Consider the following 26,796-nt stretch of genomic DNA (forward strand, 5'->3'; position numbering starts at 1 on the left):
AACAGTGTAACAATTTCTTTTTATTTTTTTTACATTTGTAAAATAATATAGAAAATACAATAGACTTACATATAATAACCCACATACTGGACCAAACACAGTGGGGTTTCCTACATTTTGTGACTTTACCATCACAAAAGAGATACAAGACACTGATGGCAATCAAATCATTAAATAGAAACAATCTGATATAAACTTTTCACATGTAAATTATGAGTGAGTCAGGTGTGAATGTACTTTATTATTATACATGTCTATTGTATTTTTAAAAAAGTTTTTCATCCCTGCAGAAGTAAATCTTAATATTGTATAATAATAAGGCAAATTATAAGTAATTGTTTGCTAGACTATTAGTTATTAGACTCTCATTGTGGTTTAACAAAAAAAAAAAAAAAAAAAAAGATAATTTACAATTGTGTTCTGAAGGAAAAAATTCAATAATGTTATGAAGTTATGGAGGAAATTGATAACATTTTGAAGGAAATGATTTGAAATTTTGGACACTGTCCAACATACATCTTTTTTTTTTCTGGAAAGTTACTTCAGATATGGGTTTAAACATGTGCAGTTTTTCCTCAATGGTGAAGCAGTAATAGATTTAGAAAACACATCATCAGTATCAGATACAGATAAGCAGAAACATGATGCCATTAAAAAATTACACATTTTTATGAACTCAAATGTATAATCATTTTACAAAACAATTTACATTGTATGTTTTATAAATATTTCATCTAATAAATTTAAATGAGTTTAAAAATGTCCTCTAAGATTATGCAGACATCTTGTTTTCACATAAGAAAGACTGCAATCTAAATGGAAACAAACTGTTACCAAAAAATGAAAATCACTGATTACAATATACTGGTATACATGTTTATAAATAGATATCACATCCACCTTGATCCACTCTGGCAGCTACAAAAACTCCACTAGTAAAATTTATTTCCACAAAAATATAAGACCTGTAAAATAAAAGAATGTTTATTGTATTAATATCAAAAATAAAGTTAAGTAACTAAATATATTTAAAAAATCATTTTCTAGTGTGTGAAATGGACAGCTTACATGGCTAATCATGAAATCAGAAAGACTAATTTAACACACTGCAATGACTTAGTAAGGAAATTTAAGTTGTTTTAGTGAGTAACTTTTTATGTTAGAGATCTTTTAAATACAGAATGCTTAACTGTATATATTATATATCATCTGTTCCTTGACTTTTGTCATGGGGTTCACCTAACCAAATCCCTAAACTTAACCCAGTCATCATGCAGATAGAATATTATTTGATGTATATGCCTATAAACTAGGGGTGCACCGGATAGTTGCTCCGGCTCTGGCTTCTGCTGAATATTCTGCACTTTTTCACTATCCGGCTCCGGTTGGATATCACTACCGGATAGTAAAAGCTACACCTGTATTTCTATGAATATTGTTATGCGCCTCCGTGCTAAGTGTTTTCCAGATACGCCAAACGGAGGTAACACTTAAATATCGAAACAACACAGGCGAAAGGCAAACAATATAAAGGTAGTCGATGCTGATAAACGATGTCCAACAAGAAGTTTAAACTAAATCTCCATGTTAATAAAAATAAACCAATACTCATAAAGTGGACATGATTCAATAATGTCAGTTCTGAAATACATTAACTTTTTTGTTTCAAATAAAAAAATCTGTTTTTAAAACTAAAAACTATGAATATGCAATAAATATTTTTTTAGTACAAATATAAGGCGTGTTAATCTAAATAGAAATAAGACTTTACATTATAAATTCGCATTACATACATAGCAACGATGTCATGCACATTTTAAAAGCTTGTCTTGACTTTTGAGTGGTCTAGTAAACATGTAATATTCCTTAACTACGCCACGCTGATAATCTGTCTAGATGTGCGGGTATATCTCCAGAGGTAGAGATGAGCAACCCCCACCTCTTTTTGTTTGTATAGTCCATAACATTGAGTTCACAGATAGGCAGCTTACCACATCAAGCCAGATGTCAACGTGTTGACACTTTCCAGAGGTCACATCTTATGAGGGAACTCAGTTTGTTTACTTGGAGAAGAATTTTTATTAGGGGCGGGACTACAAGCCAAATCTTTATAAGGTTAATCTGGTATGAGTTTGTTTATTATGAGATAGGTTGTCAATCAAGGGTCTGGACCACATGCCACACCTTTTATACTTTTGGCCAGGACAATAAGTTTGTTTACTTTAAGTCTCAATTAGGAGGCTGGACTACAAGCCAAACAGACACTGACCAGGGGTATCTTTTAAGGGAGGGCTCAAGAGACTCAACATGCTCAACTTCTTATTTGTTTAATCCATGACAATGTATTGATAGACATTGACCATTCTTAAGCCAGAATGGATTAACGCAGATTGTTGAGAAATATTGACACTGTCTAGAGGTAACTAGATGATGAGACTAAGTTTGTTTACTTGGAGAGAAATGTCATTTAGGGCGCTGAACAAACGTTCGTTGCACAATAAAATAAAACAAATATGTTTTTGTTTTTTTTGGTTTTCCTAATTCTCTTAGATCTATATAACAGTAGATCTAAACATAGATATCAATAAAAGGCCTACAGACTACAATTAAATCTATGTTTCGCAACATTTAAGGCTCTGGCTATGAGTAGGTATAATAGATGTTCCTGCTGTTAATAAAATATCATTTGCCGCAAATGGATTAATAAATATATGACCTACAACGCTTCAGATTCCAACTATTAACTAACAGCTATCAGTATTATGCCCTTGAATCCAGAAGCAGTCTTTGGACTTAAAATTACAAGTTGTTGGTCAGAAATTCTTGAACACATACATCCAACCACCATACAAGCCAGATGAGAGATTTACATTAGTAACTAGTTAAATATTTACTAACATATTTTACATTGACCCTCCAACACACAGCCTTTATAGTTGGTGGCCTTGTACATACATACAGACACGCTCATGCTACACAGATTAATTTTTGTTTATGCTGTTAATCTTTTATAAATCAATCAGTAACAGAGTTTAAAACAATAAGGTATATAAAAGGAGAAAAAAAAAAACAAATATAGGTATATTATTAACAGTTTCGTAAAATGCTCAGCAATACAAGCTATTTACAAGACACTTAGGTATTCGGCTCCGGCCGAATATAAAAAAGTACTATCCGGTGCACCCCTACTATAAACAAATTTTATATTGTTTAATGCTACATATCCAATATTTGACTAATATGCCTATAAACCTCATTGAAAAAATAATCATTTATACATACAGAATATTATGAGTAGGACTAAAATCTAGGCTTTATCAAGTTAAATTTCACAATTATTATTTAAATTATACAAAATGGATCTTTTAAATATTTTTACATGAATCCAAATAAAACAATTTTCAAAATAGGATTTTCAGAAGGCCTTGGTTCCTTTGTTGGAAAATAAAGATAGTTGGTATTTGTGATAAACACATGACACGCAGATTAATAAGTGGTTAAAAAATCTTGACATTATCTTGACATATAAATTAATCATCATCTGATACAAATTTTTTTCCCGGGCATGCTACCCTGCCTCATAGTGGTGCCCGGGTGGAAACGATCGTAGGAGGAAACGAGGTTAAAGGGTAGCAAAACAAGACTCCCGTGGGGGTGCCTAAGGGGGTGCGAGAGCATCCTCTTGCATTGCGCAGAGTTGTAAAAAAGCTCCCACAACCTTGTCACAATCCAGGCGCTGTTCCTCAAGGGGCTGTTACATAAATGGCGTGTCCCGCATGGTTAGCCTGGTATAGAAAAGGAAAATGGTGTGGGTCTTAGTGTACGCGGCCTCTTGCCGTGAGTCTGACCCACCCGCCAGACAGAACAGTGTACACTGTTCTCATTCAGGCCGGTGAGAGAGAGCTCTTGTTCACTTTTGCTGGCCTAGAGTTCCAAATAACCGAAGGCTCAACTCTAACTGACAGTTTCAAGAAGAAGAAGAAGAATAAAAAATTTTTTCTGATAGTTAGTGGCTATTACATTCAAGTTTTTATTTAGCACGCACAAACACATGCCTACATTTTTGAACTTGAATTTTTGGTCTCACTAACTCTACCAATAGTTTAACATTAACTTCAATCAGTGATGGGAACAGACTTTGAAAACATTTTAGGAAATTTTGTCCACCAGCGTTTTTGAAACTGGCCTGTTGCAGCGACTTTAAAAAGATGTCGCTGAATTTTTAAAATAATGTAGAATTAATTATATTTATTATATTCTTTAAATAATGTATCATTCATTATCACTAAAATCTAGGACTAAACCTAGATTTTCTAGACGCTAGTAATTCCTAGTAAAGATTTATCTACTATAAATCACTCATTAGATGATATTTTCTTGATCAAGAATCTAGATTAGAACTCTAGATAAATCTAGACTTGTAGTTGGACTTTTATTAGTCTCATTAGATCTAGATCTATCTATATCTAGATCTACTTAAATCTAATCAGACATTATATATCACTGTGCAAGAGTTAATTAAAAAGCTAGAAACTTTTAGTTTAATTAAAACAAATTAATTAAGGCCAAAGTTTAACTAGAAAAAAATAGTTTAGTTAAAATCATAGTTTTTTTTTAGTTACAAACTAAAATGTTTAATTAAAATTTGTAAAATTTTCAACATGTAGTAGCGGTTGAAAAGCACATCCCAGTTTTCTGGTCTTGTGATATCAACAACCTTTGATTATCAAAGAGTGATGCAGTTAACAACTATTTTGTCAGTCTGCATTTGAAGAGGGTAAAGTAGAAGTTACCCGTGAGTCAATATCTGCACTTGAAACTAGCAGTAGTAATAAATGTTGCTAAACATTTGTTTACCAAAAGCTTTTATGCAATATTATGAATAGAGTTGTTCCGAGTTTTTTCTTAAATCATGTTCTGGTGTTTAATTTCTGTTTATAGTGGGAATCTGATTAGCAAGTTAGGTCAATATTTAGTAGTTTTAGTCAATTCATTTTCTGCAAACAATAATTTATTAACTGCAGGAACATCAAGTACAACCTTTTTATAGCTTAAACCTTTGATGAAGCAGAGACATATAATAGATTCTAGTCTTAAGACTTATTATTGAGATCTATGTCTAAATTGACAAATTATAGATCTAAAAGCATTAGCATAATGAACTCTAGAAAAAAAAAACATCCTAATCCATACCCTCCCTGACCAAAAAGTAAATAGACTGTAGGCCTAGTGTACCGTACATGTGTAGTCAATGATACTACAAGACTACCCTGTTTTTTTTTTTTCATTGCACGTTATGCAATTGTGTTTGCTTAATGTTGATTGGTCAAACAAGAAAATAACACACTGGCCCATGTTTAGTCAAGCATGTTCGTAGATCTATCTTTACACTGAAATTTGTACACACCCTTCCTGCCCAAAAAGTAAGCAGACAGTGATTTTGACAACCTGATCAGATAGACATAGACACATGTAGGTCTAGTGTACTGCAGTGTGCGGCCCACAGTGACAAGACCACCCCATGTTTTTTTCTATGCACACTTTTAACGGTTATGCAATAGTGTTTTTGAGTGGTCAGACAAGAAAATAACACTCCAAAATTTTGTTTCTATATATTTCGTTACTAGATCTAAATCTGAAATTCTAAATCTGTTATTTAATGAGATTTTAAACTTTACCGCTATAATAATAAGTTAATATAATTTTTTTTGTAAAAGTACCAGGTAAAGGTTTTAATTCAAGGCAAATATACAAGCACACATATTTATTTAGACATCTTTTTTTTAAAATTTTATTGTGCATTAACGTTTATGTAAGAAACATCTTCCTCAATACTGATTTTATTATGCTCTACAATGTTAAAAGAATTAGTTCAAGCCGCAGGCATAGAGTCGAACGATTATAGATAGGTCTAGATCCCCCCCCCCCCCCCCCAAAGTTATGAAAAGGTTTGTATGGTATGATTAATCTTCTTTAGTTTAGTTTAACTACATTTTGAAATTCATGATAAACTTTTAGTTTAACTACTTTTTGTTAGTTGAAACTTAGTTTTAGTTTAACTTTTTAAATTTAGTTTAGTTCCCATCACTAAGTACTGACCTTTCAAATTAAAGCTTTTGAAGTGTAAGTATGATTGGAGCCCAAGTCCTTAACCTTTAACATTTCTTCTTTTCTTTTACTTGAGTGTTCTTCAGAATAATGTCTGGAGTAGATGCCAAGTTCCTAGACAAGAAATAACCCAAAATTTTATTGCATGCCTTAATCCAGAAATACTGTTGTACAGTAGAGAGAATTACAGCTTTAAAGTAACTGACTTGTGTTGACAAAACTCAAAAACTAACTTTTTCTTAAAAAAAAAAAAATTCAAACAAATTAGTTGATTTGTCCCAACGAAATTACTTCAAAAAAAGAAAAATGACTTACTACAAACAAACAAACTAAAGCTCCAGTTTTGTTTCACCTCTGTATCCTACTGTTTATGACTCCATCATCACCTAAATAAGAACAAATTTGTGTTAGAGATCAAGTCAAATTAATTTTGGATATATGGACTTAGTAACAACTTAATTTTTATTTTTCAAATAATTCTTAAAAAAACAACATATGTACATGGAAATAAAGTTGTTCATTAGTGATTTAAACTGTATTCATAACACATTTTCAAATTAGTGCAAGCTGTTCCATGCACCCATGGCATTTGTTTTGTGCAGTCTGTTATTTAAGACCTCAAAAACTAAGACCACAATTAAAGAACTCATTCAAGATTCTATACTCTGTGTTTGACATGCTCTGTCAATGACCACATTCCCCACCCAGCCCTGCACCCACTCCAATATACAGTAAACATATGTAAAACACATTTCCTCACAGATTAAAACATTATTATTATTATGGTAAGAATAGTTTAATCATGAGAAGGAAAAAATTAATCTCTTTCTGTTTGCAACACTAATTCCTAATATCTACAGTACAAACATTACTGCTTATTGTACCTGGTTTGAAGTGACTGATGAGCTTTTTCCTAAATAAAATGAAAAGACTGTTGAAGGAACTTGAAATCAGCTCCTTTCAAGATGTCTGCTGCCTCATTCACCATCTTCAGCAGGAAAAACATAATTATGAATAATAACAAAATATTATTTTATGAGCTTTTACCACATACAGAAATAAAAAAAAGATGAATAATAAAGAAACAACTCCCTATTCCAACTGTGTACTTACATCTTTGGACTGTGTCTGGGAAATAGCAGCACTTAAAAACTGGATCAAATGTGACCTTAATCTTTTAGCAGCAATAGAACTATTGACCTTGATTTGTTCTCTTAATCTAAAATCAACAAAGACAAAACAAAAGATTAGAAAATGACTTCATTGAAAGTGCATACTAATCAATAGACAGTATTTCAATGAAAGTGTGTGAATCTTTAATAATAAGAGATTTTAGAGCTACTTCACAAAGGATTTAGGTTTGTGGATAGAAAATAAAAATCATTTTGTAGCTTGACCTACTTTACAACTAGTTTTAATTTCACTAACATGTAAACATTCATCCACTTACTTATCAATCTCTTGGAAGCAGGAAGGAATGACCAACACAATAGCAGGGACTTCACTTTCTATTCCATCTAAAATTTTGATATGAAACACACAGAAGATGAGATAGTATTAACAGTTTAGGCCAAGATTTCACTTAGGCTGTTATATTTATAAGAAGACTATATTGATACTTAATCGCTAATGAATTAGATTTATACTGAAAAAAATTACAAAAATTACCTTCCATCTTTCAGCATCAGAATTTTCCAAAATCTTGACAAAGTCCCCTTTTGCTAATGACACCTGAATGTATAAGAAACAAAAATCTTTACTATTAATCCCAACAAATACAACCACATTAAGAAGACTTAGCTACAACTAATCATTAATTAAACCTGCTCTGGTACCATGGGATCTAAGTGACATCAAACCTTTTTGGAACATTTTTTTTTATATTACAATTAAAATATTTCATTCCACACAATTCCTTATGAGGCTTTCCAAATTTAAATATTGTCTGGTTATTTATTATTTAGGTCTTTGGATGAACTTTATTTCAAGCATTTTAAAACTGTGACTATGATATGATGTTGGTACACATGGACCAGTCCTAACACAAGATACATGGATAAGCTCCCAACTATTTCATGAACAAACAGGAACAATACAATTATTGCACCTAACTTTTACTGATAATTTAAAATCAAGGAAACTCAATTTGGAATGATGAAAAAGAACAAGATCTTTGATAAGAACAATTGTATGTTTAAATGAGAATAATATTTTTATTTTTGTTTCAAAAACAGACTGACTTTTAATTGGGAATGAAGTAATAAGGACAACCTGCACCCATTAAACCCCTGTTACATAAGATCTGAACGAAGTGGTCATCTCCTTTCCATTAGGACTAAAACAGAAAGATTTAAAAATTCCTTTATCCCACTTTCGGTCGGAGTGTTACAAGATCAGCTGTCGTCATCGAGAAGTACATAGAAGTCAAATTCATAAAGTGCTGTGTTTCGTGTGTGAATGTTGTTCGAATTTTTCATCTATAATGTTATTGTACAGTAGTTACGCTGATGTTGTCAACTGTAGTCAAACTGAATTTCCATTTGATTGGATCAATAAAATTATCTTATCTTATAATAAAAGTGTATTACTACAAAAAAAAAAAATGGGTTTAACACATGAAAATAAATCTTTGAACAGTGGCTAAATCATTGTGTCTTTTAGGGAATGGCTGATAATGCTGCTAACAAGGAATTTCTTGTAGAACTTCAAAGAATGTACAAAAGATAAATGATAAAGACATAATTGGCCCTAGCTTTGATCACTCTTGTGCCATTTAACAGTTTAAGTGCATCAAAGGTCATAAGACTTCAAACAAGTCCTTTGTAGCTGTAGAATTTTCATTGTACAAGATCAGGTTGATATTAGCAACTATCTGGTTAACCATTGAAAAAATCGTCAATTCAATGATGATAACTGGCTTTAGTTTATAGACACAGCTATACAGAACAAATTATAGATGCAACTTTGACAATTTGGTTCTCCTCCAGAATAATAAAGATTCATACAAGGAAACTGAATGAAAAAGTCCCATGGCAAACTCACATGTTTGTGCTGATATTGGACAAGAGCTCTAGCCTTCAAATTCCATTCTGGCACTTCTTGGCGGTGATGAACTGGGTGAATATCTCAACTTCGCTCTGTGAGAAGATCTAACTAGCCCTGATAGTCCAACAATTGTTTATTAACTGAAAAAAAAATTATTAGCAAAAGAATTATTTTCCTATTTGTGCATCAGCATCTGACACTTTCTTTCTTTATATTTATTAAACCTTCTCTAGTGCTGTAAAAAACCTGTACAATTTTGCTAAAGAGTAATCTTAACATGAAATATGTTGCTCTGAATATAAAAAAAAGTAATTAAAAAAAGGACATAATCTTGAACTACAATAGGAAAAAAAAAATTGTGTTTTGTTTATGATATATAATCTAAATCTAAACAAAGCTGAATGATAAATAATCTTACTCTGAAATGTTTTAACATGACATCAGGATCTTGAGTCTTGACTTGAGCTCTAGCTGTTGAACTGTCCATCCAAAGCAAGAATGAAAGCATGTCTTCTTCCAGGTGGCAAACATCATGGTAGAACTTTGAGAACATTAGAATAGAAAAGTCTAATCATTAAGGTACTTCTATCAGAACATCATGGTAGAACATTCAGAACATTAGAGTAGAAATGTCTAATCATTAAGGTACTTCTATCAGAATATCTTGGTAGAACATTCAGAACATTAGAATAGAAATGTCTAATCATTAAGGTACTTCTATCAGAACATCATGGTACAACATTCAGAACATTAGAATAGAAATGTCTAATCATTAAGGTACTTCTATCAGAACATCATGGTAGAACTTACAGAACATTAGAATAGAAATGTCTTATCGTTATACTACATCTATAAGAACATCATGGTCAAAATATCAGAGCATCTTGGTACAATTAAGATGCAATTATTGTAGACATAGACCTGGTTTCATGCATGTCTTACTGATTGTACTGAGATGTTTGATTTAGTATTAAAATTGACATGCAATTTTGGTTTTCTGCCTGTATTAAACTGTCATCTGGTTGTCCACTTCTACAGCTATTGACACTTTGGTTAACTACTCAAACTTTAGTGTCAGTTTCATTTACTTCTTGTAATAATGTTTCACTTGGTCTACTGCTTCTAATTAGATTTCACTTTAGTTTTCTGCATTTTCCAATGACCAGTTTTGAGCCCAGCTCATTTCATAATATTGCATTTTAAATGTTTCTTTTACCATATTTTTTTTCTATTTCTCTGGTTCTATATAAGATGAAAGTCTTGAAATACTTATTTTTATTTTTAATCTATGTTGGCTGGGTGAAAATTTACTACACAATTATTTACTGAGAATCAATAACTTTTGATTCTAGCTAGCAATTTCTAATACACAAAATTTCACAAAGAAAAAGGAATAATATTTACCTGATGATAGTTAGCAGTATTTTCACTATGAATGCCTAAACATTCATTGACTGTTTGAATCCAAGACCAACTCTTATGCTTCGCTGAGACACAGTCCTAATTAGAACAGAAAGAAATTGTAAACAAATTTTCTTTTTAAACACATTTTGACAAAGTAGCAAATATTATTTATTTGTAGGAGCTGGTCTTTAAAGTTTTCCTCTAAGAACAATGGTATACTGACTTTCTTCATGCCTATAATCACTGGTATATAGATTTGTTATCCTAGAATGTATCTTGCACTAGACCTATTGTAAACCCTTTGCTTATTTAATTCTATACATAAAATTTTTTTATAATTTAATAAATATTTATACTTACTTTATGAATTTTGGACTGAGCTGGGACATCTTGTCCTCTGTAAACACTGTCAAATACTAGTGGTCTTTGACTTAGATACAAGCTCTGGCTTCAATATCTGACTCAACATTCTAGCGCAGAGTGAAAAAAAATGGATTTATGGCATAAAACAGGTAAGTTGAAACAAAAAGGATTTACTTCAGTTTCTGCAGACTTTAGTGTTCTGACACTGAAAATGTGTAGTATGTAATTTTTTTTCCTAATAACTTTCAAAAATCCCAGAAAATGTTCATTTGTTTTAACTCTTTAAATATTATCCTGCCTCTCTATTTTAATGAGTATAATGAATAGTAGGTACTTATTTAAATAATGAAGTTGGTATCTAACCATGGATAATAAGTTATCAATAGCTAGTGATTTTACAACATAGATGGCTATTTTTAGTATTTTGACAGTAAGCAAACAGTATTGTAAATAAGGCAACTTGTACTATTGTGGTTTAGAGAGTAATCTTATAATAAGTGTGACAAAGATGTGCAAGATAAAAATGTTATAAGTTGCAAGAAATATTGTTGTGGATGAAGCTTGTCTGTCTACATCCTTTAACATCTCAATAGATGATCTTTTCTCTTTGCAACTACTCATATGACTTAAGAGGCCAGACCTAAATCCTAGATACACATCTGCAGTCACAGGCTTGGTATTTTTGATCACTAAACATTGCATCATATTCAACTGTGATCCAGGTCATTTCTGTTATGTTTGCTTTCCATGAGGGTCTATCCTGTGCTTTTGCTTTTTTTCTCCATGCTATTGGTGTTGATTTTGAAAAGCTTCATATAGAGCAGAAAAAACAACACCATGGATTTATGGAATAAAACTGTTAAGTTGAAAAAGTGTTCTATGAGATGAACCTTTGTCTTTATGACTGAAGGAGGCCAAGAATCATTTAAAAATGGAATAGAGAAGCTCTACTGCCCTCTATTTGATATGGACTAACCTCTCCATTACTGGGGAAAAATCTGCGCATAAAATGTGTGATTGCTGGGCTTTCCAACATCAGCACTCATCTCTCTTTCATGCTGACCAGATACTGATGTATCTTGTATTATTATAACATCACTGTTGATATCATGATGTAGGTAACTTTCAATATAATTACATCAATAGCTGATAATGTTATATTTTAGTAACATTAATAGCTGAAGTTACAAAATGTAGCTAAAATTATAGAATGATGTAAGTTGCTGATGATGTTGAGGTATCAAGAGCTTACTTACATAGGTCCTCCGGCGCCGTTCGGCGCATTGGGCGGCAAGCTGTCTCCATAATGATCTGTCACTGGTAATGTCTGAAGCCTCCTCCCACCTGGTGTCCACTGTTCTGAGGTCCTCCATGAAGGTGTGTCGCCAGGTAATACGAGGACGTCCCTGTTTGCGCTTTCCTTGTTTTGGCTTCCATGTTATCGCAACTCTTGGTGTGCGTAATTCATTTTGACGTAGAACATGTCCCGCAAACCTCGTGCGACGTTCAGTCACAACCTCACTAAGTGTTCGACTCCCAGTTCGGCATAGGATTTCCAAGAGCTAATGATATTATAACATTTATAAAGTTACTTGATAAAATTGGTCTTCCAAATATCTTTACAATCCTCAGACAACGATGTCTGAGCTGGCTTGGTCCTGCAGGACAATCATATACCAAGTGTTATTTTTATGGACAATTCACGACAGGTTCCAGATGTACACACTATGTAAAGAAATGGTAACCAAGAAAGGTATGGACAGCGAAAAAGATTTGCCTCAGTTCTGGAAAAAAAAGCATGCCAAATGTCACCTTAACCTGGGACACATGTGGAAAGGAACATCTCTCTACAGCCACATTAATGAAAAAGTGTTATGTGAAATGAACTATTAAAAGAGGTCCACTAGTAGATCCAAATGTGTTGAGTCAACAAAAATGCTAGCTGTGGCATTCATACTCTCTCGCCTTGACTACTGCAACGCCGTGCTAGAAGGTATACCTGATGACAAAATAGCCAAGATGCAATGTATTCAGAACAACACCGATGTGGCATTCATACTCTCTCGCCTTGACTACTGCAACGCCGTGCTAGCAGGTATACTTGATGACAAAAGATGCAACGTATTCAGAACAACGCCACATGAATAGTACTTAGAAAAACAAGACAAGATTCTGCTACTATGCTCTTTTGTTAATTGGAGGCGCAGTAGCTGAGTGGTAAAGCACTTAGCTATCTGAACCAGGGGTCCCAGGTTCAAATCCTGTCAAAGACTCGAATTTCTAATTTTGGGATCTTTGGGTTTAGTGGTTGGTTGTTGTGCTGGCCTCATGACACCCTATTTAACCATGGGCCAGAGAAACAGATGAACTTTACATCATCAGCCCCATGGTCTGAAAGGGGAACTTTTTTTTATAATTATGTCATTTGGCTATGAAAACATTATTATTCACATGACTGATGGGCCAATACATTTTGAAGTAACTTTTTTTTAAAGGGATCTGCTTAATATAATAAAGCAATCATAAAAACTGCTTATCTATTGTATCAATGTACAAAACTATACTTGCATACACTGACCTTTGGTGAGCATCAGCTGAGGCTTGTGCAGCCCACATAATTACCAATGAAAATACTTTTTTGCAGCTGTATGTGATGAATTTCATTCCCAGCATGCCTTCTATACGTCTGCTGCCATGGCTCACCTGGTGTGGCATTGGAAGTAAGAAACTAATTAGATTATTCCAAGTCTTATAGAGTTTTATATTCTGGTGTTAGAGAGACACATTACAAATGTTAAATCAATTTCAGAATGAAATGTTTGTTAATCTTCATCTGCTGAGAGAGACAATATTTCTTTTCCAAGCTGCATTCCTTCATCACATTTACCTATCCTTTAGCATGTTAGACCATTGGGGCACCACAAAGATCTGTTGACCATCTTTCTGCTTAGTTCCTTAGCTTTAGATTTTTTAAAAACATGGGCTGCCCAAACATTATTGCCTCTCTATTGATCTTAAGAAATGCCAAGCTTTACATTAGGCACCCACCCTTTCCAGCAGCTGCCCAAAGAAATGACATAGTTGGTAGTTTAACTAGATACAGTTTTGATGAATGCCAGAAACAAAGAAAAATCTAGAATGAACTAATAGTGCAATGCAATGAGCTGTAAAACACACTGAGAACATGTTTAGCTTTTTTTTTTTTTTCAATTTGAAAAATTGTTTTTAAAAACTTTTAAATTATTTGTTATATGTAGGGTTCTTGAGTTTATAAGGCTCATTTTGTCACCATTTTGTTCTAGAGTTATTTTAAAAGGAAGTTGAAAACTAAAACAGTCATAACTTAGGAATGTTTTAAAGTCAACTTACTGCTGAAAGTGTACCAGCAATAATACAAGTGTGGACAGTCCAGGATACAGACAGTTGTTGGCTAACAAGGCAAAGCTGAACTCATCTAACCTAACCCATCTTTACGCACAATATGATCGGTGAAGTACAAACTTTGATGTCAAAATGTAAATATATTAATAACATTACTCTATTTGAGTAAGGGCCTAAGAGTTTGGCCTGAACTGTGTGAAATTTGAACCAATCACTTGGCAGCCTCATCCAGGGGCTTCTTGTCCCAGCATTCAAATCTTTTTTTCCCAATTTATTGTTTTCAGAGCGTTAGTCTCCCCTTAAGTCATTATTTAGTTGAAGCTAACAAATTTAAGTTTATACCAAAAAGTAAAGCATTAAATGTATGTTAAGTTCCCCTTGCAGACCTTGCGGTCTATGTGGTAGATGTTGTTTCTGTGGCCCATGGTTAATGAGGGTGTCATGTGGCCAACACAATGATCAACCACCTTTACAATTCCCTAACTAAAGTCAGGTACCCATTAGAACTCTTTGAATCCTGAATTATTTTCCACGTTTAGATGGAATTAATTTTTTTTTGCCATTAGGGGTGAAAAGAATGCTTTGATTAGACTTTTATAAATTTTTTGTTTATAATATAGCACAAAGCAATTATAATAAAACAAAAAATTATTTTTATATTAATGTTTGAAAATTAAAAATAAACATTTACAGACTGCAAAAAAAGCCTCTAGGATCTAGATCTAGAGCAATATAATAAAAAATAAATATTTACCAACAAGTTTCAGATGTATTTTATTGACGGCATGGAAGAGGTAAAGATACTGACGACAGTCCGGTGCAAAGTCTTTCACATCCCAGGATCTTAAAATGGTATGACGATCCTTAAAATACAAATAAAAACTCCATGAGTCACAAACATCACAATTTTTGTTTATCTTTTAGCTCACTTGGTTACCTAAACTAGTCTATATCAATATACTTTTTATAAAGCTTTTATCAAGTCTGACTGACTTTTTGATAAAAATTGTGTACATGTTATTCTCCCACTTCCCATACTCAGATCAAGTTGAAACATAGCACTATTATTCATTGTCCTTAACAAAACATAATTAACCAAAGAGTTAAATGATTATTGGCTACATGTAATTTTAATTGGGGAAAAGTAAAGGCGGTTGGTCATTGTGCTGGCCACATGACACCCTCACTTACAATAGGCCACAGAAACAGATGACCTTTATATCATCTGTCCTATAGACCACAAGGTCTGAAAGGGGAACTTTCCTTTTTTATGTGTTGTTACAAACTGACAGGAGAAAGGATGAAAGGCGGAACACTGGCGCCTCAAAACCAGTTTAGCTTCGTGTTGATGGGGCACGTCAGCCTAAATAACGCAACCCATCTAGGAGAAGGAAAACTCTCCAAACCTCCACTCTGTGGCGATACTCCCCCGTGTGGGTATCGGGGCTTGGAAATGACCAAGAGAAATAAATAACCCCACTGCCTTTCCACTTGCATTTCACTAAGTGAATAATAGTGGACCTTCCCCCCCTCTAGGTGCTTTTTGACGGAGGTCTGGATTGCACTACACCAGACAGAGGTCCTTGTCTCACTACATTCTAATACTAGATATAAATCCATCATGAAGTGTTTTTTTTCTGGATCTGGTGAATGTGATATCGTGAAGGGGCCTGGATCCAGGATGTGACGATTCCACAGGGCATACCCAGGGCACAGTCCACTTTAAGCTTTCTACTGCAGAAAAGTTCCATTTGGAGAGCTCTATGGATGGCGGAGAATGGACCATTGGCCAACCCCACCTTGTCCCATGGATATTCCGGTTACAGTCTTCAGACCTAGATGTTTCCTTTTATGTCAGTATTGGAGAAAATTGCCAAGACCGAAAACTCCCTTAAAATGCGGGGACTATATATATTTATAGATTTTTAAAAAGCCTGAGGAAACAGCCAGCCTACACTAAATGCCAAGGAATTTAACGAAAAATCCATACGAGCTCAGACGTCGCCTCGTAAAAGGTCTGCGCATGGCAGTTTCTTCCAGGACTGCCTGTGATAAGTCAGCTACTGGAAATAAAAAACAGACTAGCAGCAAACACCTAAACCTTTTACAACTCAACATCTTAGGCCTACAAAACAAGACAACAGAACTCCAAAACATACTCAAGAAGCATGATATACACATAGCGCTATTGCAAGAAACACTACTGCCCAAGAAAAAAATAAACATCACAGGCTACACACAGTACAGATTCCTTTGCACCAAATGTCAGGGAATTATGACCCTAATAAGAAACAACACACAAGCCACAGTAAAACAAATACAGAACAATACAGACATCGACACGCAGGAAATACTTCTTTGGAGAGGAGGAACAACATCAAAAACTACTATTGCCCACCATCATCAACAGCAGAAATAGACATACAACTACCACACTACACAAGGACAATAATAGCTGGCAACATCAATGCACACACACCTTCCCTAGGCTACCCACACTACAACAAGCGTGGCAAAGAAATATAGGATGTAACAAATGCCTCTAACCTACAACTTCTGCAAAACAAAACTTCACCTCCAACTTTCCTCCACAGAGCACACAACACAACTAGCAGACCTGACCTAACTTTTATCTCTACAGACATTACCAACTCTTCTAAAATAACAGTACTTGAAGACATAGGTAGTGACCACAGGCCTATACTCCTCAATATTGGAATGCCAGGTAGATACCAATCCAACAAAACAACTAGATGGAACTATAAAAAAGCTAACTGGGCAGCTTTTTCACAAGAAACAGACACAAGACTATCAAGCATAATTGAGACAGACGTCAATTCAACCTACACAACTATAGTCTCCAACATCTTACAAGCAGCAAAAAAACACATCCCTCAAGGCCAAGTTAAGAAATACAAACCTTTTTGGACACCTGAATTAGATAAATTAGTAAAAGAAAGAAACATGGCCAGGAAGACTATAGAAAAAAAACCTACTAGAGAGAACAAGACAACATACAACAAATTGACAGGGCTTATAACATACAAAATTAAAACAGAAAAAAATAAAAAGTGGACCACAACATGCGAACAACTAGATCTAAACAAGGATGGTCGAAAGGCCTGGACCCTTCTGCACCGGTTAACAGGAAAGAAACAAATAACAAACCCCCAACCTATAAAAGGCACTGACGACATTATAAAAGAAAACCTTAAAAAGGCTGAAACCTTCAATAAATATTTTGCCAGCATTAACAAGTCAAAGCAAAGAAAACAACTGGACCAGGCCTTCAGTAATATCTTAAAGAAAGAAGAAAAAGCTCCAACAGTCAACTGTCAGATCTTTGACACTCCCTTCACTCTACATGAGCTCAATACTGCCCTCAAGCCTCAAGTCAAGAAAATCCCCTGGAAACGATAAAATAACAAATGAAATGATTCAGGGACTAGGACCACAGGCCCAAAACTGTATACTTAACTTTATCAACCAAACATGGAAAACTGGAGACATACCACAGGAATGGAGAACCGCAAACATAATACCCATTTTAAAGAAAAATAAACCACCTGGAGACTCAAAAAGTTATAGACCAATTTCTCTAACATACAACATTGGTAAAATGGCAGAAAAAATGATCAATAACCGACTTTATTGGTGGCTAGAAAGTACTTGCTCACTCCACAATGCACAAGCTGGCTTTTTTTTTTCAAGTAGAACAGAAGACCACCTCTTTCGTTTTATCCAGGACGCAGAAGAAGGGTTTCATGAAAACAAGCACACTACAGCAGTATTTATAGATTTGCAGCAAGCCTATGATAGAGCGTGGAGAAAAGGTCTATTTTTGAAGATGAAAAAAATGGGCATCCATGGAAAAATGTACAGCTGGATCAGGGCATTCTTAAAAAACAGAACCGTCCAAACCCAATTCGAAGGTGCCATCTCTAGTAAAAAAAGTTTGGAAGAAGGACTACACAAGGTTCAGCCCTTAGCTGCACTCTCTTTCTAATCTTCATGAATGACCTCCCGGACCTCATTTCGGTCAATAAGGCACTTTATGCAGACGACCTTTTAATTTGGACTACAGAGAAATATCCAGTGCTGACTAGATCCAAACTAAATAGAGCCCTCACAACTATCTCCACATATTCAAAATTATGGAAAATGGAAATAAACAAAGAAAAGTCAGTTTATTCAATCTTTAGCCACAGCAACAAAACAGCAAAAAGAAACTACATCCTAAAAATAGACTCTCAGCCAATAAATAAAGAAGAAAATCCAACATATCTTGGTGTAAAACTAGACCAAAGACTGTCTCTAAAACACTTTATGGCAGATTTAAAAGAAAAGGCATCACTAAGATTAAACATAATAAAACACCTAGAAGGAACATCCTGGGGAGCTGAAAAGAAAACCTTAAGACAGTTATACACTGGATATGTCAGATCTGTAATGGATAACTGTCTCTCCATACAAGTAGCTGCCAACAAAACCTATCAATCATCATTAGATACAATCCAAAACCAAGCCTTGCGGCTAATTAGTGGAGGTATGAGAACTACTCCCACAGCAGCCTGAGAAATAGACTCCAATATTGAACCTCTTAAGTTAAGGCGCAACAGAGCAGCATTAGAAGCTATTGAGAGATACAGAAGGTTGGAGGAAATATAGGAAAAACAACCAAAAAAAAGCAAAAGACTCTGAATTAACTTACTGATGAACTAGCCCTAAAACACCACCTACCCAATAACAGAGAAAAAATTACCAGGTTTTCAAACATTACGCCCGGACTAAACTACAAACAACCAACCATCAAAATACATTTACTAAATAACACCTTAACAAAGAATTAAATCCACTGAAGCTCAAAGTAGGCACGCTTGAAACAATCGAAAGCTATCAAAAAACAGCTTTCCATATTTATACAGATGGATCGGCTTTCAAAGCTACCATCAGTGCTGGTCTTGGTGCCTTCCTGGTCTTCCCTAAAAATAAACACTTTGAGATAAGCACACCCTGTGGCGATTACTGCTCAAACTTCCAAGGCGAAATTGAGGCAATTACCATAGCACTTCAGACAGTGGAAAACAAATTATATGAAGGAGTGCAACCACCATCAGATATTGTTGTCTTTACAGATTCCCAATCTACTCTGCAAGCACTTAACAGCAGCACCTCAAACATCCCAAGAGAGTTGACAACACTCATTGTGATAATCCACCAGATGATATCAAAATTAAATATCAATATCACACTACAGTGGATCCCTGGACACATTGACATCATGGGAAATCAAAAGGCAGATAAGCTATCAAAGGCAGGTTCATCTATAGAACAACCAGATAGACCTGTTACCTCACCCTAAGGTCAATGTTAGTCAACAATCACAAAGAGGAGTGGCTCAACCAATGGGCATCAGGAAACACAGGCAGAGCCATGTACAGAGAAATGACTACGCCTAACAAACTGGACAGTATTAACTTCCTCCCCCGCAAAGAACAATCTACAATCTTCCAACTAAGAACAGGACACACACCACTATTAAATTACCACCTGAACAAAATAAACTCCATACAACTACCCCTTTGCAGACACTGCGCCCACCCCTTTGAAACCGTAAACCATATCCTCTTTGAATGCCCCTCCCTAATCCACCTTAGGCAGACCCTACTTCCACTACAGCCCAACATAACCAACACCCTGTATGGCAGTGCTGAACAACTGAAGAAAACGGCACACTTTTTTTCCTTGGCACAGTCTACAAAAGAGCTCACAGCAATAAAGCTGGCTAGAAGAAGAAGAAGAAGAATGTGAAAAGTGAAATAGAACTAACAGTATTGAGATATGTGCCTGTAAATGTGCAGCTATTTTATAAGCTTTGTTTATTTTTTATTTTGCTTGTTACATTTCTTTCTTATTAGAGGCTCAATGTATTGAGAAACTATATTGTGATCTTATATTTCTGTATTACAACATTGTTTCTTTATAAAATCAACTTGTCAGGATGTAACCTTATAAAACGAGAGCTTTAATTCATTCTTCTTCAAGCCACATTTATGTTGCTGACTTTTAGGCTCTTTAGCTGCCCACTTTTCCTCATTTAGACCTTGTGATCTATAAGACAGATGATGTATAGGTCATCTGTTTCTGTGGCCCACAGTTAATGAGGGTATCATGTGGCCAGCACAATGACCAATGGCCTTTACATGTCCCCAACTATTTCCAGGTACCCATTACAGTTTTGTGGACTCAGGAGCGCCCTTAAAATCCTGAAATTAAAAACCCAGTCATCACTCGGATTCAAACTCGAGACCCCTCAGTTTGAAAGCCAAGTGCTTTACCACTTAGTCACCACAACCTGTCCCATAGAAAAAAATGTGCTGTTTACTTTTTAGCTGTTCTACACTGCCATACAGTCTTGGTTATTTTGTGGTAATTGGTTCTGTCTGCGATGAATCAACTTCTGTGAAATTTCCTTTATTAATTCACTTTTTGTGTTTATTATATTTCTAAGTAAAAAGGGAAAATGGTGTCAGATCATGTCTCAGTGGTTCAAGTGTAGTTACATAAATAATTTAGTGTTCTTGCTACAAGTCTGGAGCATAAAATTGAAAAAATTTCAGAAACTCAATAAAGTCTCATACAAACTAGAAAATCTTGATGAATTTTATTTTTATTTAATGTACATAATCCAGCTCAGGCTTTAGAACAGCCACAAAAACAGTGTTTCTTGTTTTAAGCACCACAGAGTTCTTCTTCATCATTCTCATTGTTATGTTGGAGTGTTCATATGACTAGACCAATACATGAGATGAACTGTGCAGTGGTTTCCAAATCAGGGAGCTCTCCATATAGTTTTCTTTCTATTGGGGCGATTTGGGGCCAATGTCTTATACGGGCCTCTTGGTAGAGAGAGCAGTTTTGGAGGACGTGGTCGACATTTTCTGGTGATACTCCACATGGGCAGATTTCACTGGTTCCAATTTTGAGCTTCCGGAACATGTGTTGTCGCATTCTGTTGTGTCCGGTCCTGAGTTGAAAGATTATATGTTGGTCTTGTCGGGATAGCTTATAGTAATTGTCATCTTTCTTGTGATTTGGATGAGAGCTCGTCCATTTCTCATTTATTTTGTCTACAATTAATTTCTTCATTTCTTCTGGATAGAGTGCAGAGTTTACTTGTGAGTTTGTTCTCCCACTCTTGACGAGTGTGTCAGCCTTCTCATTTCCTGCTAGTTGTATATGAGCTGGTATCCATTGAATAACAGTTTTTTTGCTATGTTGGAGTTCAGTAACCAAAGAGTTGTTTTTTTAATATTTGGCATGTTCAATAGAAGTGGAAGAAAGAGAGAAAGAAAAATATTATGGGCTAATAGCTTGAACAAATTTGCTTCTTTAATTTTTTGTTATTTTTTTGTTGCCAGTTTCAACATGACGCTAAATGCTGAAACAATGAACAATACATATATATAGCATATGTGAAGCACTAGGGTCCACATTTTTATAAGAGAAATTAGTGAATTATATAAACACAATAAGGGACTGTAACAAGCAGGGCAATAACCAGTAACCCCAGAAACAGTCTTTATATATGTAATATGTATGCATCATTCAGTTTCGAAGTGAGACTGCAATTTGTGTTTTCAGTTAACCAGGAGATTGCAAGCTTCATTCAAAGACCAATGTCTGAGTACCACTCATGGAATCAAAGTTTTAGACAGTCTTACTTACATGAGGTTAAGTGAAGAAACATGAAGTTAATCTTAAAAAGAAATTTAAAACAAAAATCTAACATAAAATGGAAAAAAATCTTACAGTCTGTGCTTTGTCTTGTGTTAAACGAACAGCCAAAAGAAGAAAGCAAAAGCTTCATCAGCTTGACACCACATCAGGTCCACATCTTTTAGTGCTGATCGCTTGATGTACATGACTCTATCAGACCTCTATTAGAAGAGTTGCTTACTGGTTTCCAACTCACGGGGACACAGCAGAATTACATCTCTATTCTTGAAAAAAAAAAAGATATATAAGGTTAAGCATTCTGATAGCTGAATTAAACATTTTTAAGTTTCTTGGGTTAAATTTTTTCTTTACAACTAATCAAGTTTTCAGTCCAATTTCTTTTGAAATATAGACAAATGGTCAACATCTTAACAAACTATATTTATTACGACTGTTTCTTATTGCCTTAAACTCAGATTACTCTGCTAAGTCATTGGTTTCCCTTGCTGATTTAGGCAACCCATATAAGGTAGGCATTAGAGTTTAGTGGACTCTAAGGCATCCTTGATTCCAGAAGTTCAAAACACAGTCTTCATCTGTATTTGAACTCAATATCCCTCAGTTTGGAAGCCAAGCCTTTTACGACTCAGCACCCATGCTCCCAGGTATGTTTGTAACTAATTTTTATTACATGGTTCCCTGGTCATATGTTATGCACTCTGGGATCCCCACCACCCAAGAGGAGGTTTGGATTACTACATAAACTTCATTTTTCAAGGAACATAAAAAAAAACTTTAAAAGAAACAATCTCATTTGTGGACCAGTGGAGGGGAGGGGGTATCTGGGAGAAGGTTTTCCGTGATGCCATTCGGTGCTTTGCTCAAGTTGGGTGTCGAACCTCGAGCCCACTTAATAGGTAGCCAACACAAACGTACTTAGCCTCTGGACCATGCTTCCCAACATATGTCAAGATCTGTAAGTCTGTTAATAAGAGTAATACTATGTGTACAGAAACAATCAATCTTCTGATCAACACAAACTCGACAGACCCAGATTAGACATATTATTGATCTAAATCAGACAATATAAATAATAATAACAATTGCTAGAGTTCTTAATGTCAAACGTGAAAAAGCTAATGAAAACATTGTTGCTTATGTAATGTGTCTAGAAGAAAGTGGAAATCTTGTTGTCAAGTTCTTGAGTTAGATGTGTTCTGTTGAGCAGTGTTTACAGAAGGCCTATTAGAGAGAATCAGAATTACAATATACAAAACCAAACAAATATTTTTTTTTCCAATTAATATTGAGAGAAGATTCTCCCGACAGAATAATAATTGTTTTGCCATTTCTTCACTAAACATTGTGTAGGTTGATGCTATGTGTTCAAATTGATCCAAGTAATTTTCAAGAGTTTCCTCTTTGATATTAAAGTTATGGACTTTGGAGATGTTTGTTGGGTCGATATATTAGGGTTTACTTTGACTGCTTCTACTTTTGCTAATTCTATCCATTCCTCACTTTCTTTTTGTTTGGTTTCTAATTGTTTTTGTTTGAGTTCTAAGTCTTTTAATTCTTTTTGATGAGCTCGTTGAGCTGCTCTTTCATCTCTTTCTCTTATTCCCCAATATGTTTCTAGTTTATCCCTCTCTTTCTTTTCAGCTTTTTCTAATTCTAATTCTAATTCAATAAATTGTGAGAAATTAGTGGAGGGATCAACAAAGGCTATGGCACCTTACCCGAAAATAAAGGCAGCTATCCAGAGAGATGAAAGGGGCAGTACCCCAGAAGGTTGTGCGCAGGGCTAACTACTTTGTCATATAAAAAACAAATACTGTCCTGAAAGCTTCTACTCACAAGAAAACCTGGACAGATCTCAAAGGAAAACAGCCTTGGCCTGGAAAAGACATGATTTTTGTTTTGCAACATGGAACGTGCAAAGCCTTTATAGAGCAGGTGCGCTAGCCCAACTTACTGAAGTGTTAAAGAAATAAAGGATACCTCTTGTAGCCATACAGGAAACCAGGTGGAAAAACATTCTCAGAACTAAGGAGTATACTATATTTTATAGTGGTGGAAGCATTAACTTAGGTACAGGTTTTGCTGTAAAAAGAAAATGGCAGGTAATGTCATTGGACTTAAACCTGTAAGTGATAGACTCTGCTCACTACGTTTGAGAGGAAAATTCTTCAACATATTATTCATCAATGTCCATACCCCTACTGAAGATGCAGATGATAACACAAAAGAAGCCTTCTATGATGGACTGGAAAGAATTTATGATGAAGCACCAAAGCATAACATCAAAATAAATCCTAGGAGATTTTAATGCAAAAATTGGAAAAGAACCAGCATACAGGCCAACAATTGGCAAAGAAAGCTTACATGAATAGTCCAACAATAATGGCATAAGATTAGTGAATTTTGCATCAGGAAAAGGAATGTCTATCTGCAACACTAAATTTTAACATGAGAGTATTCACAAGGTAACCTGGATCTCACTCGATTTAACACCCAGAATCAAATAGATCATATACTCATAGATAAGAGACATGGATCGGATATGCTAGATCAGAAGTGTGCAAATTACGGCCCACAGGCCACATGAGACCCGCCTAACTGTTTTATGCGACCTGCGCATACCTACAGAAATTAGGTGAGCTCATAGATTATACATATAAAGAATGCAAATATATAAAAAATAACTAATTTTAAATATCTATATAAATTATTGAAATTTCTGATTCTTATCAGTTATGATGAAGAGGTGAAAGAAATAGTCTCTACACATCATTCTAAAAAGCCTAAACTAAACGTAGCATAAATTCTTATTTGCAATATTTTAAAGATCCAGTCAAAGATTGAAACTCAGAGAAGTACTTGAAGATTTGGAAATAAAACATTCCAATGATCGGTACCACAGTAGTGTCTGCTGGCTTAACATGGACAAGATATTGAGTAGAATATTGGATCTCAAGGAAGAAATTGTTACGTTCCTTGAAGGACATTGACTATGACTTTGCTACTAATATTTCTAATGAAGAGTGGAAGACTCAAACTTTTTTCTTCTTCGGAGGTATTGCACATGAAATGTATGTGCATGCTAAATCTTTTCAAACAAAACTTTCCCATTTTTCCAGGCAAGCAAGTGAAAACAGATTTTGACATTTTCCTTTGCTGAAAGGTAAAACTATTTCTAGTAAGACGGTTTAATTATTTGAATTATTTGATTGTGGAATGGGCTGAATACTTTGAGGGGACAATGGAGAATATGAACTGCCACATTGGAGGACCAGATCCCTTAGTGAACCAACACTCATTGAAACATCAGAAATAATTAGGACCACAAAGAATCACAAAGCACCAGGAGAGGACCAAATTACAGCACAACTAATTAAATATGGAGGAGAACACTTAGATTCCCAAATACACAGACTAATATCAAGAATTTGGGAAGAAGAAGTAATACCAACAGAATGGGAAATAGCTCTTATAATCCCAATACACAAAAAAAGGATCCAAGCTAAAGTGCTGCAATTACAGAGGAATCTCTCTACTAAATGTGACTTCTAAGATCCTGTCTAGGCTTATAACTAAGAGGCTAGGAAAATACTCAGAAGAAATCTTAGGTGACTAGTAATCTGATTTCAGATCAGATAGATCCACAACTGTGGGTCCACAACCAACAGGCACGATATACAGCTAACCTCTACAATACCTTGCTTATGCCGATGACATTGCCTTATTGGGTAAAGAAACGTCTGACATTGCTAGTTTTTTCACACAACTAGAAGAAGCATCTCGACCAGCAGGACTTGAGGTCAATGACAGTAAACTTGAGTAAACCCAAGTACCCAAATATCACGTCATATAATTTAGATTATTTTAGATTAGATCTAGATCTAGTTGCCTTCCAATCTCCCCTTTCACTAGATCTATTCTAACATATATTCAATACTGGATCTACTCATGATCTAGCATCAATTTTTTTTATTCATTTTCACTACTAAAAAAAATTGGTCTCAAATTTGTCAAATGTTAATGAGACAAATTCAACAAATTTATACAAATTGCTACCCAATTTGCTACTAGAAACTCTAGACCTAGATTAGTCTAGTTAACTCTAGTTCTAGATTTTTTCTAGATCTAGACTCTACTGTAACTATCTAGATTCTAGTTTGTCTAGATTACTCGTCTCTAGAAACTCTAGAATACTCTAGATCTAGTACTAGTATAGTCTAGTCAGTCTAGTCGTCTAGGTCTAGTCTAGATCTTGAATCTTCATCTAGTCTATCTCTATAGTCTATAATTTATTTCGTAGAGTTATTTATTATATAGTAATATACTTATTATATAGATCTAGATCTACTCTATAACTCTACTACTAACTAGATCTAGATCTAACTAGTAGTACTTCACTACTTACTACTAGAATTACTTACCCCAATCATTATTTATATCCATATTCTACAGCTGAAACATTAATATTCCCATTAGAATCTTATTCATAAGCCTAAATATGTTTCATTTTGAAGGCTTTCAAAAAATCCATTCCAACATGCTGAAGAGATGAGATAATCATAAGCCATGATAAGCACCTAAAAATAGCTTCACTATCGCTCTTCTAGGTCAGAGTTAGTAAAGGTATAAATCGTTATTTAAAAACTAGCAGTGCGTGCGTAAACGAAACAACCCAAAATCGGCGACTAATCGGCGCCTTCGACATAGCGGTCACGCTCTAGTTGTCTACCTACAGTGAAGTCCAGAAGGGCGTAG

At 34.7% G+C, this 26,796-nt stretch overlaps 1 protein-coding gene across 13 annotated transcripts; it reads right to left on the bottom strand.

Annotated features, from left to right (window-relative positions):
* On the bottom strand, positions 1-26,796 carry LOC129923648 (potassium channel subfamily T member 2-like). Of its 13 annotated transcripts, XR_008775626.1 has the most exons (16): positions 26,463-26,639; positions 22,114-22,304; positions 15,056-15,164; positions 13,499-13,623; positions 12,177-12,482; positions 10,918-11,027; positions 10,558-10,653; positions 9,572-9,694; positions 9,151-9,293; positions 7,777-7,839; positions 7,559-7,625; positions 7,222-7,327; positions 6,993-7,096; positions 6,424-6,494; positions 6,100-6,222; positions 1-965 (listed from the first exon to the last, which is right to left on the bottom strand). XR_008775626.1 is itself a non-coding variant. In XM_056015658.1 (3 exons), exons 1-3 carry the CDS (start codon positions 26,469-26,471, stop codon positions 12,590-12,592), a joined length of 249 nt encoding a protein of 82 aa, XP_055871633.1. In that variant the 5' UTR covers positions 26,472-26,796; the 3' UTR covers positions 12,490-12,589. The 13 variants fall into 13 exon arrangements, 2 of the variants coding, with proteins under 2 accessions (XP_055871633.1, XP_055871634.1); XR_008775627.1 differs by lacking the exon at positions 12,177-12,482 and having other exon boundaries at positions 22,114-22,299; positions 26,463-26,634; XR_008775625.1 differs by lacking the exon at positions 12,177-12,482 and having other exon boundaries at positions 26,463-26,634.

Source organism: Biomphalaria glabrata, chromosome 17, assembly GCF_947242115.1.
Source record: "Biomphalaria glabrata chromosome 17, xgBioGlab47.1, whole genome shotgun sequence".
Classification (NCBI taxonomy): domain Eukaryota; kingdom Metazoa; phylum Mollusca; class Gastropoda; family Planorbidae; genus Biomphalaria; species Biomphalaria glabrata.

Excerpts from the sequence above, each read along its gene's own strand:
- LOC129923648 (XM_056015658.1), bottom strand. Across the intron at positions 12,705-13,498 it reads TCAGCTGATGCTCACCAAAG|AACTGAGGCAAATCTTTTTC; the intron begins GTCAGTGTATGC and ends TTTTTTTTCCAG.